Source organism: Pelodiscus sinensis, chromosome 4, assembly GCF_052426305.1.
Source record: "Pelodiscus sinensis isolate ZL-2025 chromosome 4, ASM5242630v1, whole genome shotgun sequence".
In the NCBI taxonomy this organism is placed as follows: Eukaryota; Metazoa; Chordata; order Testudines; family Trionychidae; genus Pelodiscus; species Pelodiscus sinensis.
The window spans coordinates 128,964,464-128,977,789 of NC_143055.1; the positions used below are offsets into that span (position 1 = coordinate 128,964,464).

The window sequence follows — 13,326 nt, forward strand, 5'->3', positions numbered from 1 at the left end:
AAGATGCTACCTTATTGGTATTCTAGTGTATAATTATTACTGTAAGTATTGATCGAGTGCAATGGTGATTTATGAAGTGTTTCCACAAGACAGACAAGTACAAAAGAAAACCTTTATTCGTGGTCAGTAGAAGAAAAAATGCAGAAATTAAGCTGCAGAGTGTGCATTTACTGTCTGCTGCTATTTTTCCACTAGGGAAGAAGCCCTGTAGACATTATAAAAGGGGGAAAACTGTCTGAGCTGCATTGTTGGATGCAGAATAGGATCTGAGAAAGGACTTTACCAAGAGTGAAGTGAAATCTTTTTTGAATATGGATCTACCAGGCACTTTAGTGAGCACACTAATTCATTTCACATAGGTTTCTGAACAGCCTTTTGATGATTATAAGAATGTTTAATCATTGGTGACCTAGACTGAATTTGAATCACCTACCTAGAAATTAAAGCTAATAGGTAAGCCTGGACTTTAAGATTACAAACTGCAGAGTAACTTTATACTTAAACGCTAAGTTGATACTAATGCTCCATTACCTGTACAAGTAAAATGTTTCTTCCCCCCCCCTTACAGGAATTCAACCTTATTGACAGAAGAGAGCTGGCTCCTCTTCAAGAACTGATTGAAAAACTGACCTCTAAAGATAGATAAAAGAAAGTGGATTTGTGGAAATCACTTGCTTCTTTAAACAAGCGCGCGGTATTTTTTTTTTTTGGGGGGGGGGAGGGTGTTCTGTTTTGAAAACAAAACAAAACCTTGTTCTGTTCTTACAGGCGGCCAAGATTCATTCTTTGTGCTTTTATTAGGGGAAATCTTTGTCTTTTAGTGACATGCAGTAAATGGGATTTTTTTTTCCTCACTGTGGATTTTTGGTAGATTTTGAGTGTTTTTATAAAGGAAGTATGCTTGTTGGGGGATTTGACACTGCTGGTGGATGGGTTCTGTTTTGTGTCCATTGTAGCCCATTCTCACGAAGTCCCTAAAAGACTTACATTCTCTAAGTGCCTTGGCAGACTCACTTCTGAGGTGCAAAGCACACACAATATTGAACATTGCTGGAAAAAGAAAATACATCCTATCCAGGACACTTACCGATGCTTGGTTAATACGTATATGCTTAAAGTACAAAAGCCATAACTTACTTAAATCAGTGATCTCCAGCTTTTAATACAAAGTATCATTTTTTAAAAAGAGGTGAATATGGAGCGTCTCAAAAGTAGGTATTTCAAATCCCCCCCAAAAGTAAAATTTTATAGTGATGGTGACACCACAGATATTATCCTAAGCACCAGATCTAAATGATAAAGATTTTAAAATCATGGACAGTTCAGAATAGCAGAGGGCTGGCTCTCCCTTTCACTGTAGTTTTTTCGTGCTTGTAACTTATTTATTCTGTTAATATAAATATCAGTTCAGGCCAGTCTAATGTATTATAAGTTTCATTACATCCTTCAATACCATTTCCCAGATGAGCCAATCACTTTGCAAAAGTGTATTTAGTGAGAAGGAAAGATCTATTTAGTATAATAAAAAGACATGTAGGTAACATGAAGAAAAATCTCCTTTAGAATCCCCTGGAGTGATGCTATTTAAACACAAACAGTAAAAAGCTAACTTGAGATTAGAGTTTAGAGTCTCAAGCTTTTTCACAAGAGAACCTCTCTTTGCAGAAAGACTGCCTTGTGCACCACTTCCTGGTTGCAATCACAATGCCTGCATCCCATCTCATTCGTAATTATATGAAGTCTCTGGCAACTTCAGCAATTGCTTACATGGGGAAAGTTACATTAAGTCATATTTGTATATTTTTAGCAGTCTTTAGTGCGACGAATGCTTTTGTTCTTTTTGAGGAAAAATCACACAACCTCCTTTTTCTTTTATTTCATCTCTCCCTCCATTTCTGGTCCTGCTTCACTCGAACTGGAAACTTGGAGAACCAGTACCATGTGACAAGGCATTTCCATGGGCCACCACCAAGTGGTCTACTGACAACTAATATGGACATTTCCGTCCTGCAGCTATGTGAAACTCATGCTTTCTTCAGCTTCATCAAAATGTTTCTTTAAGATATATGAATCCCTTGCATGTATGTTGGATGATCTATGCCTTGGATTTATAGGTCAAATTACAGTGCATGGTGTTGTTGGCCTTAAGGAGATGCTGCCAAGAGATAGTGGAAACAGTTGGGGTTGGTTTTTTTTCCCCCTTTTTTGTGATCTCTAGCTCTGAAAGATATTCCTCAAAAATGGGGAGTGGGGTGAAAAGGAGTGGCACCTGCCATTCTTTTGCTTTCTTCTATTAGAAATATCAGGTCTTGTCTACCTGTTTTTTTTCTGGATGCCTGCTTGAGATGCTTGAGTGGGAACCTTTTGAAGCAACAGTTGGAGGGTCAAGATGTTGGAAACTTTCACGTAGATTGATTTTCATTCAAATATTTGAACAAAAAAATCCCATCCCCTCTCAATTGCCGATGTTCCAGTCTCTCCCTTATGTGAAAAAAATCAAACAGAGCCACCCTCTTCTTTTGAGAAGACCTTTGAAAACTTCCTACATCTGAAAGAAGTAAAAAGAGCAATTTGTTTTCCTATTACTGGAATATTCACACCCAGCATTTTACCAACTCACTCACTGATCCAAGGATTTATAGGCTCTGGCCTAGTACTACTAGGAAGAGCACAGCATTGTGTAGATGACTTCAGGAGGCCATATGGTCAGTGGAATGTTCCACAGCAAAGGCATCTTGGGTGTGCATCAGATTATCTGACTATATGTCTGATTGAATGCACTCAGTGTCAGAACATGTCCGTTTTTAGGCTGCTATGTACTGGTTTGCACAAGAACCAGTCCCCCACTTCTCATTCGAGTATTGGAGGTCCCCTGTGCTCCCCTTCATCCTTGTAAGCAAACTGTGCTGTGCCCATCAAAGGGACTGGTTTTTGTCTCCTATATTGAGTAAGATAACAGGGAACTGTATGCTTATCTTGCTTGCACTGTGCAAGTTGGTGCCTGAGTATTTGTTTTAATACTTTTTCTGTGTATTTGTGAGTTGCTTGGAGGCTATTTCTGTGTGGGATGGGACAGATAACTGATCCAGGTACTAAATCCAATTTCAGAACTCGAGCCATAGTTAACTGTAGATCTGTTATGGTCCAAGGGTCTTTTAGTTACTGGATAATTAATAGATCAAATGGCTCTGAAGCCTTTCTGTTTTGAATTACGGGGCCCATAAAGGCATCCATCTGAATATTTGGAAGGCAGAATCATCCCCTAAAATTTAAACAGAACAAACTCTTCTAAACCACTTCAGATTTGAAGAAAACCACATTTTTAAATTGCACTTGGGTCTGTATCCTTTTATGCTTTGCTTTAGTCTGAAAAAGTTTTATAGCTGAAGATCAGGGGCTTATAATGGAAATAGACTGACAGGCTTTTAATTGTATGGAGGCGTAAATGATACCGCTTTTAAAAGCTAGCAGCATCTGCATCGTTAGTTTTCATTTCCACTGAAAACAGCTTTGCTGAACTTACTGTGATCAGAATCGGTTTACAGGCCAGTGTGGGTGTTCAGTGTGCAGATTATGCTTCTGGCAAGATGAAAAATATTTTGATCATTGCTAATCTTCTCTCATCTCTAGGAGACACTTGGCTTTGGCCTGGTCTACATACAAAATTAGGTTGACAAAAGGCAGCATATGTTGGTCTCATTGTGCACGTGTCTTCATTTAAATTCAGCTCCCAATGTCATAAGTACCCTGCTGTGCCAGCTTAATAACACCACCTCCCTAAGTGGCATAGAGCCATGGTCGAAGTGATTAACTGGACACACTGAGGCCCTGTCTCAACTCACCGGAGGATCGACGCTCTGGCCATAGATTTTTCTGGGGTTCAATTTAGAGGGTTTAGAAAAGACCTGCTAAATCAAATGCTGAGGGCACCTCCATTGGTACCAGTACTTCTCACTGTCGCAAGGAGAAAGGGAAGTCGATGGGAGCATTTCTCCTGCTGTGAAGTCGCCCCAGAAAATTGACGCAAGGCTTGTCAACTCCAGCTACGCAGTTCACGTAGCTGTAGTTGCATCCGTTTTCTCCATCAGTGTAGATCTGGCCTGAATGTAATCACTTCATTTCTTATGTTGGCTACTGCTGTCCTCTAGCAGCTGCCTCGCACTGATTGCTCTGGCTGGCATAGTGAATTCCGTGGCTGAGGTGGCACAGAAGCCAGAAGCATGTTGGTGACCCCCTCCCCTCCAAACCCCGTGAGTTTTGAAATTCCTTTCCCTGGCGTGGCACGCACCCCTTGCAGCTTTCCATTGGTCAGTGCAAATGCTTAGCTGATAATGCTGAGCTACATGCTTTGGATGTGCGCCTGCCTGGAGTACACAGGAGGCATTTGATCTGGGCCTTTAGGGACACGAGGCTGTGCACAGACAGTTCTGAGCTCCCAGTAAAAACATGGTCATCTATGAACAGATTGCTCAGGGGCTGCAGGAGAAGAGAGATATAGGGAGCTGCAGACCAGCTGCATGAAAGCCAAGGACCTGTGATAGGCATGTCAGAAAGCCATGGAGGCCCACAATCAGTCCACTGCCAAGCTACAGACCTGCCACATTGACAAATTGCTGCATGCCATGTTTGGTGGAGAAACCATCAGCCCCTCTAAAAGCACTGAGGATACCTCTGAGGAGCCTGAGTCACAGACCTAGGCTGTGAACTATGAGGAGGAGGTGCTGGATGACGAAGAGGAGAGGTTTGGCAGGCACTGGATCCAAATGCCCAGCAAACAAGGGCCAGTTTTGTTTCCAACACAGTTCAGCCAGCCTCACCCGTTGAACACAGGTGCAGGGGATGAAACCTCAGGTGTGTAGTTTTTTTTCACTAACAGAGACCCCGTTCCCCAACAAGTAGCAGGACACTTCTTTAGAGTTGTCGTTAATTTCTAGCACAAGAAAGAAGGAGTGGTACAACCGAGAAAAAGAGAGTTGCTGTTGCATTTCCTTCCCCTCTAGAGTTGAGGGGGGCATGCCGGGCAATTTGTTTATGTGCATGGGTCGTTGCATGAATCCTCTGGAGAAATCTCAGTGAAACTTTTGTGGAGGAACGCTGCAATCTTCTGCCAAATGTTTCTAGGTAGGGCTAACTTACTTCTAGTGGTATGGTCGGACACTTGCCCATGCCACTTAGCGATAACATCAGCAGGCACTATTGAAGTATGTGGGCTAGCAGCATAGAGACCTGGGCAGCTTCTGGACAACAGCAGCTGCTGTGTTCTGTCTGACTCAGGAGTGAGGGAGTAGCTAAAATCACCATCACCCATGGAATACGGTGCCAGAATTCAGCGCTCTTGCCCCATACTGCAAGAAGCATGCAGTTGAGCAATTCTTCCTTCATTGCCCCTTACTGTGCAGGACTGACACTGTGCACGAGCAGTGCTGAGTAGAAGTGAGAATGCAGTGCTGAAAATGTTCGGGGTACATTGGGATGGAGTTCAGCACGTGGTGTTTCACTTTCCACATAGTGAATATGTGGCATTATCTGCAATCTGCTACCATTGTGGTCTTCCCCGCCTTACCTGCAGAACACCCGCGTCAGATAAGGAAGAGAAAGAAGAAAAGTCAGGATGACACGTGATCCTGCAAGCCATCGGTGCATTGGACTGTGGGCACTGGCACAAGGATGATCATTGCAGATAGCCTGGAAGCTAGAGTGGAGGGAAGAAAGGCCCATGAAAAGGAGAGGGAGATGCATGAGAACTGAATGGGATGTCTCAGGCTTCAAACAGAGATGCTAAAGTCTCTGGTGCAACAATCCTAGGCAGCCCATTGAGAACTCAATATCAAGGCCCTTCTGCACCCCACCCCAACATTCTGTGTAGCATCATGGGTTGCCAAACTAGCCCTGGCACTCCATTCCGGGCCACATTAAAAACAAGCACAGCTTTGCACACAGTGACCTATAGAAGCCTTGGTTTGTATCTTTGTAGCTGAAATGGACGTGAATGTTCTTTCCTCCTTCCTAAGTTCTGTTCTCTTGATTTAATAGACTTCCATTAAGTTTTAAATGCATTTGCTTTTTAAATGTTTGGATTTTTGTTTTGGGTTTTTTTTTTTCCAATTTTGTTACAGAATAAAAGTCTGTTATTTGGAATCCTAATCTTTATAAGTTCACGGCATATGCTGGCTAGTGTTCACACTTCTGAAAATCACCAATTGCCAGTTACTGTACAGCATCACACAACTCATAAAATCATTCACAAACAAAATGAATTGGTGGATTAACAATATTATATTCCTATATATACAGTAGTCGCCACACAATTTGTTGTAGACTGCCAAATAGTAGTGCTAGGTTGACCACAATACTACAACACACTGCACTCTGGCTCACTATTAAAATGGTCTTTCAAACCTTCCCTGAGCCATATAGCTCCACAATGAGATGTTGCAATAGCTGAAATTCAGCAGACAGCTGCTCTACCTCCACCCTGTTGGAAACTTTTCTTCTTTTGCTTCACAGATATCATACAGGATACAGCAGGCCGCTATCGTCATTGGGATATTTTTCTCACTAGATTCCATCTTGTGAGTAAACAACACCAATATCCTTTCCCATCTCCAAAGGAAGTCCTCATTCTACACCTGCTGAACTGGTAGTTCAAGCATTCCTTGTGTTGTCACTGTGGCCATTATATGGTTTCATGAGCCAAGGGAGCAAGGAATAAGCTAGGATAAGCAGGATCGCTGTTGGCATTTCAACATTCCCAATGGTAATCTACCGGTCAGGAAAGACAATTCCTGCACACAGCTTTCTGATCAGTTCTGTGTTCTTAAAGAAGCAAGAATCATGCATCTTCTTTGATCAGCCCACACTGATGTTGGTGAAGCATCTCACCAGCTCTTGCATAACCCTAGAAAAGTAAACTGTTCTGTTGATGCACTCTGTGGCAAGGTGGTCTGGTCCCAAAACTGGAATATGCATGCCACCTGTTGCACCACCACAGTTTGGGATCCTCCTGCAGAAGCATCTGCTATACTTTGCACACTGTGTTTCAGTGTTTCAGTCCTGCATAGCAGGGCAGGGATGAGCTCAGCTAACAGATGCAGGAACGTGGCCTTGCACATACGAAAGTTCTGCAGCCACTGCTCATCATCCCAAACCTGCATCATGATGCAGTCAGTGCTTGTTTCTTGGGCCCAGAAGTGGTGCTTCACTACCTGCAGCTGCTCTGTGAATGCCAACAACCACTTTGATTGGGTTCTCCCTGTTTCCCACAGCAATTTGTTATCCAAGGAATCAAGTTCCCTGCACCTCTTCTTGCAGTTCTGCAGTTACAGAAGCTCTTGCACCTTGTGCTTGCAGTGCTCGTTAAAATAGTGCAGAACTGTGCAAGATCTGTGCTTTTGTTAGAGATGGTTGACAGCAAGGAGAGCTGCTCAAGTTTCTTGGATTTTGGGAAAAAAAAGTCTCAAAGATTGTGGGATACAGATGGCATATGAGATAGACAGTTGCAAACTGGAAAGTTGAGCCCATGCCACTCAGTTATCCTATGGAACTCCTTTCTGTCACATTATGCATTGCCACAACTTCTCAAAAGATGCTGGATGGTTGTGAGTTGGGATATTATCCATGATGAACCACAGTCTGCATTGATACAAGTGCTCCTGGAGGGAAATATATCACTGATGTTTGGTGCCCCATATGCACGCAAGCAATATACTAAGTGCAGCGGCTGTATGCTGACATACTTTTGCAATGTAGATGTGGCCATAGTTAGTCCTGTGCTGTATATGGAGATGAGAAAGGTGTGTACCTGATAGCTCCTTCAAAAAACAGTTGACATGTTTATTTGGATTAGCATTCTCTATTAAGATCTTGCAGGCATGGAAGACATTTTTTTAAAAAGCATGGGAGCCGTAAAAGGTGTTTGTATATGATCTAATGAGAAACAGAGTTGAAAGCTTAATATCCCAGGTTTAAAAGCAGGGATTTACTGAGTAGCAGCTCTATTTATTTTGATGGTCTGTCTCCTCACTCTTGTTATTTGATCTCTTAGAACAGCAGCTATAAAAATTCAAGACACGCTTCTGCATTTCACACACTCTTATATTAGAATTTAATGTGTAGAACATTAGTCTTACACGGGCATTTTATTCTCCTGATCCATTTATTGTTTGGCCTCTAGAAGGCCATTAATTCTGTCACTATTCATACACATAATGTTGGCTCTTAAAACTACATTACCTTTGAATAGGGAAAACCAACTTTGCAATTAAGACATCAATAGCATGCACTAAATATGAAATGTAGATTGTGAAAAGTGGCTGGTGGAAACCTTTTTTAACACTAACTTCTGTATATATACTTAAAAGTCTGGAGATCACTGTCTGAAAGAAAGCTATTTGAATATATTTTAATTATACTAACCGTGAAGCATCTAGATGGGGTGCATAGGATAGAGTATCCCTTTTGTGTATTATACTTAACAGCTTTTAATTTTCATATGTTTTTGCAAAAGACTTGGGACCAGAATTGAGTGTGTTTACACCTGTAAACATGGGCACATCAAAAGCAAAAGCCGTTTTGGTTTTTAAACTCAGCTGGACTTTAGTAAAGTTGGTAACAGAACAGTATCTCTGAAAAAAACAAACCACAGTACTAGGCTAGATCCATGTTAGCAAGGGATACTCTGTTACACATTTTATTTTGTTTTGATATTAAACATTGGAGCATTGGGCTTTGTTGGTACTGGGAGCAGAACCATGCAAGCCATAACTGACCTGGTGATGCTTCCTTTACAGGTTAAGGCCTAACAGTTTAATAAGGTTTTTAACAGGTTTTGCTCTTTTTCAGCTACCAGCATGTTTGATCATATTGGTGATTTGGGTGGTAACTTCAAGAAATAATCTACCTTAAGATGAGACCAGTGCTGGCTTACTCGACTACTTATGTTTTGCTATCTTATGCCAGAGCTGAATTTGATCCCAGGAATTTATATAATTAGGATGGTAGATTAATGCCAGTTACAGAAACATTTAAACTCTTTTTTTAGTGAAGACAGGAATCAAAGTTACCTGCACAAGTGGAGAAAATATGCCATGTCGGATTGATGCTGGTAGCTGAACTGATGTCCAACATAGTAGATGGGAAGAAATAAAATCATTTTAAAAGAGGCACATAGCCTGTTTGCAAGTGTCTCAAGTTTATTTTACTGCTTACTATGCAATGTAGAACTTTGAACTTTTGCATTTACCTTAAGATAAAAAACGAGGGATACTGCTGTCTATTTAGTATTTTGGAACTGAGCACTCTCTCTGAAACTCATTTCACAGGTATAAGATGCCTATTTGCTGCTACTGACTTCCTTTATCTTTCAGATTCCTCCTTTTTCTTTCTCAGCCCCTTTACCCTGAAGCGCCATACAAAGATTTATTAAAAACTTTTCATTTTGAGATGTTCTTTGTGCCAGCCAACAGTGATGATTTTTTTCTGGAGTGCTATATTACTGTATGTAAAACAGCAATTTTCAGCTGGACTGTTAAAAGTATGGCATGACTATAGACCTGCCTGTTTCTTCCACTAGAAAATTCCCACTGTTATGTAGAGGCTTGTTTTCTTGATGGGTAACTTCATTTGAGTTTTCCAAACTGAATCACTAGAATTTTTAATGGCAAGGTTCTAAAACGGTAAAAGTTTTAAGTTTCATCTTTTTAGTAGATAACTAACATGGACATTCTGAGTGTTATGCACATTTTTTCTCTCAAAATATAGTTTCCTGTTAGCAATTGAAGACTGCAAAACAACTAAGTTTTTTTTAATAGTTTTGTTTTTAGAACTCTCCTTAAATTATTCTTCATAGATGACTGTATTTTAGGAGAAATTATTTTTATAGCCATTAAACTACGCATTTTTGTACATGTGCAACTAGGACATTTTGGGACACAAGTCTTGGAGGGAACACTTATTTGCTGTTTTTGATTCTTCCTATATGCTGGAGTTGTTACTGATAAATACTACCACTGGAAGCAATACCTTGATGTACAATGGAGATGAAAGAAGAATGCAATAAAAGTGAATGAAGTTTGAATAAAAAGTAATTGCCAGAGGAAAAAGGGTATTGCAAAAGCAACACTATAACCTTCATATTCACTTCTTTATACATCTTAAAGCAGCTGGAAGTAAAAATAGATGTAAATTATAAAATGCAAAATGGGAATCCATACTGTAAGCTAACTGTGCCAATATTGCTTCAGTTTGTAATCATTGATTGGTATTTTAGTTTTAGATCAAAACAGCTTTTGATTAAAAAGAAAAAGTTGAATGTCTGAAAATCTGCAACCTGTTTGAGAGATGTAAATAATGTATACAGATTGCTGTATGTGATGGGATGAAAAAATATTTAAATTCTAGGATTTTTCAGTAAGAAAGTGAATGCTGTTTATAAGAAAAAAATAAATAGCTATGTTTGACCATGATTGTCCTTTTTCTTCCCAGACATGTTTAACTCAAATTTTAGATTTGTAGGTAGAACTCAGTTAGTTATATAGCTGTATATTGTACACATATGAACATTCTATCTACAAATTAAGGCTTTGTAAATAACTCATCTGAATTTGTGAATATTTGTATTACAGGCAGACCCAATAGCAATAAAAGAATTTCCTTATTTCATGAGTTGAAATGATAATTTAGAAAAGGTGAGAGAAACCTGAAATGTAGATTGAATCAGCACTGTACCACTTGAGAAGACTCACTGGCCCATTGACTGAAGTGTTGGCCTCCCTACTGGGATTATTTTGAATGCTTTTTATGACAATTATTTTATACAACAGATTGCCATTTAAGTCATAACCATGGCATTTTATACCAATTAGAACAATCCACATTCCCACAATGTATTCAGCTTGTGCACTAATCTGAGATTTCAGATTTTACTTTTCACAACTGCTTCTTACAAACCACATCATCTCCCCTTAGTCCACAGGTAAGCTTGGCAGCAGCCATATTTCTTGGGTTTCAAAGCCTTATGACATCCAGTCCTTTCAGTACTCCAACTCTTTGATCACTCCCCTCCTCCCTACCTGCTTAAGTAAGCTAACAAGAATGCTTCTGCCCTTTGTATTGTCTATTAACGCTGTAAGCACTTTGAGGTCAGGACTGCCTCTTACTATGTATAATAGTGATAGAAATGTAGCCGTGTTAGTCTGGGGTAGCTGAAGCAAAATGCAGGACAATGTAGCACTTTAAAGACTAACAAGATGGTTTATTAGATGATGAGCTTTCGTGGGCCAGACCCACTTCCTCAGATCACTATGTATGTATGCTATCTAGCACGTTGGAACACCAGTTTCCAGTGGGGCCTCTAGGCACTACCATACTACAAATAATAAATATCTGCCAAATTAGAGTTAATTTTAAAAGAATCCGAATAGCAAATCACAGACATTAAAACATTAAACAAGAAAATGACAAATCATAGCCCATATATTAACTAGTATTGGTACTGTACAAGAAAGTTGGTCACCTTAAGTGGCTAGCCAAAATTGTCTAATATAGTTCCTTTTGTACACCTGGGTTTATATAGCATTTTCCAATTTTGTGCTTTCAGAAAGCGTTGAATATTGTCATGACTTAAATCACCTGCATGTAACTCATGGATTCTAAGAGTTGTCTTGATGAACCTTAAGTGGTAACTAACTACATGACTGCTCCTTGGAGACATTTTTGATGCCATTATCACACTGTCTACAGTGGCTCAGGGCAGACTATCAAATGCAGGGCAGATATCCCAAATTGGTGATATGTTCTATAATTAGATTTCACAAAGACAAATACAAACTCTTAAAGTATTACAAGGGCTTAATAATGGAGTCACAAAGTCTCTTTACATACTGCTACCCAGACAAGATGGACTATGTCATAAAATAGTCACTTACAGGAAAAAACAAATCACAAATGTTCCAGGTTACTCCTACTCTCAAGCAACCAATTAGGTTGAATTGCATCCTAGATCTCACACCAAGGACAATTCATGTACCAAATTCCATAGTAAACGATCAAAAGGTTTATTAGCTAAGAAAAAGAAATGAAAGCTACTGAGAGGCTAAACCAGGTAAAAATATGTACATGTAAATCAGAGTCTATAATCCCAAATGGAAGCAAAGCTACAGTAATCTGTCAGTTTCCCAAAAGTGTCTGAATTTCACAGAATGATTCTGGGGATCTCCATCTTCTCATTTAGTTGTTCTGCACTGCTACAATCTAAAGCAGTCCAGAGATGAAGGATTTTTCTCTGTATCCATCTTTCCAACTATCCTAATCATTGAACTGTGAATGCCCCACACTGACCACTTGCTACACAGCCCACGCTCTCAGTTCCTATTGGCTGGAAACAACCAATCAATAGGAGCTGAGAGATTGGCTTTAGGGTATGGCAAGCCTCTCCCTCTCCTGGAGCTGAGAACCATGTGGAGGGAGCAGCCTGCAGTTTAAAGTGATTTGGGGCTGCAGCAGGCAGGGAGTCCAGCCTGCCTTGGGGGTGCTTCAGGGCTGCTGGTCAGGAGATACTTAGGTAAGTGGCTCCCAGGCAGAGCCTGCCTCTGGCACCCCAGCTCCTTCTGCACCCCAACTCCCTCCCACACGTCACCATCCAAACCCCCTGCACACCCTTCCCCCATGTTACAATTCCCTTTCAGATGCTGTACCCCCTCCTACACTTCTTCCCCAGGCCAGAATCCTCTCCTGCACCTATCTATACTCCCTCCCAGGCCCTGCACCAGGTCAAAAAATCCAAAATCTTTGAGTGGCCCCCCACTAAATATTATTGCCCACCCTTGTTCTGGGACAGTCTGCAGAGTATGAGGGATTTTAATGTTTTCTGCAATGACATTCTAGACCAGTTTTCTTAATCTCATTGTATTTGAATTGTAAATCGTATTTTAGTTTTATCACATTTTAAAGAGATGCTCAATTTAATTGTTGTGTATTCTTAAAAATCATAACCTGTAAGCGTTAAACTAAAGGCTACAGGTAGCCTTTCAAAGGAGCCAATATGCAACCATTTAAACAGCTTTCAAGGGAAGGGTGTAAGAGAGCTACTTAAAACCATAATGCTATTTTACTCCATCTATGCTTTTGTAATCCCTTCTGTAAAACTTCCTTCTGTACAGCCCAATTGAACAAAAGCTTTTAGCATTTAATTTATAGACGCCAGCACCTGGATACATCTCAACAAATCCAACTATTGGGGTCAACAAAAAGCACACAAGAAATAAATACCTGTCTGAAAAACTGCACGGCTGGGAGGTCAAGTATTTTATTCCATATTTAGATGCTATA

At 40.3% G+C, this 13,326-nt stretch overlaps 1 protein-coding gene across 2 annotated transcripts in view; it reads left to right on the forward strand.

Annotated features, from left to right (window-relative positions):
• Positions 1-10,458, forward strand: part of MOB1B (MOB kinase activator 1B) — a 70,739-nt gene extending 60,281 nt beyond the window's left edge. For both annotated transcript variants that reach the window (XM_075929429.2, XM_006137033.5), the window contains exon 6: positions 569-10,458. In XM_075929429.2, the coding sequence (XP_075785544.1) occupies positions 569-646 (78 nt within the window). In that variant the 3' untranslated portion in view covers positions 647-10,458. The remainder of the gene's footprint in view (positions 1-568) is intronic.
• Positions 10,459-13,326: the final 2,868 nt, after the last annotated feature.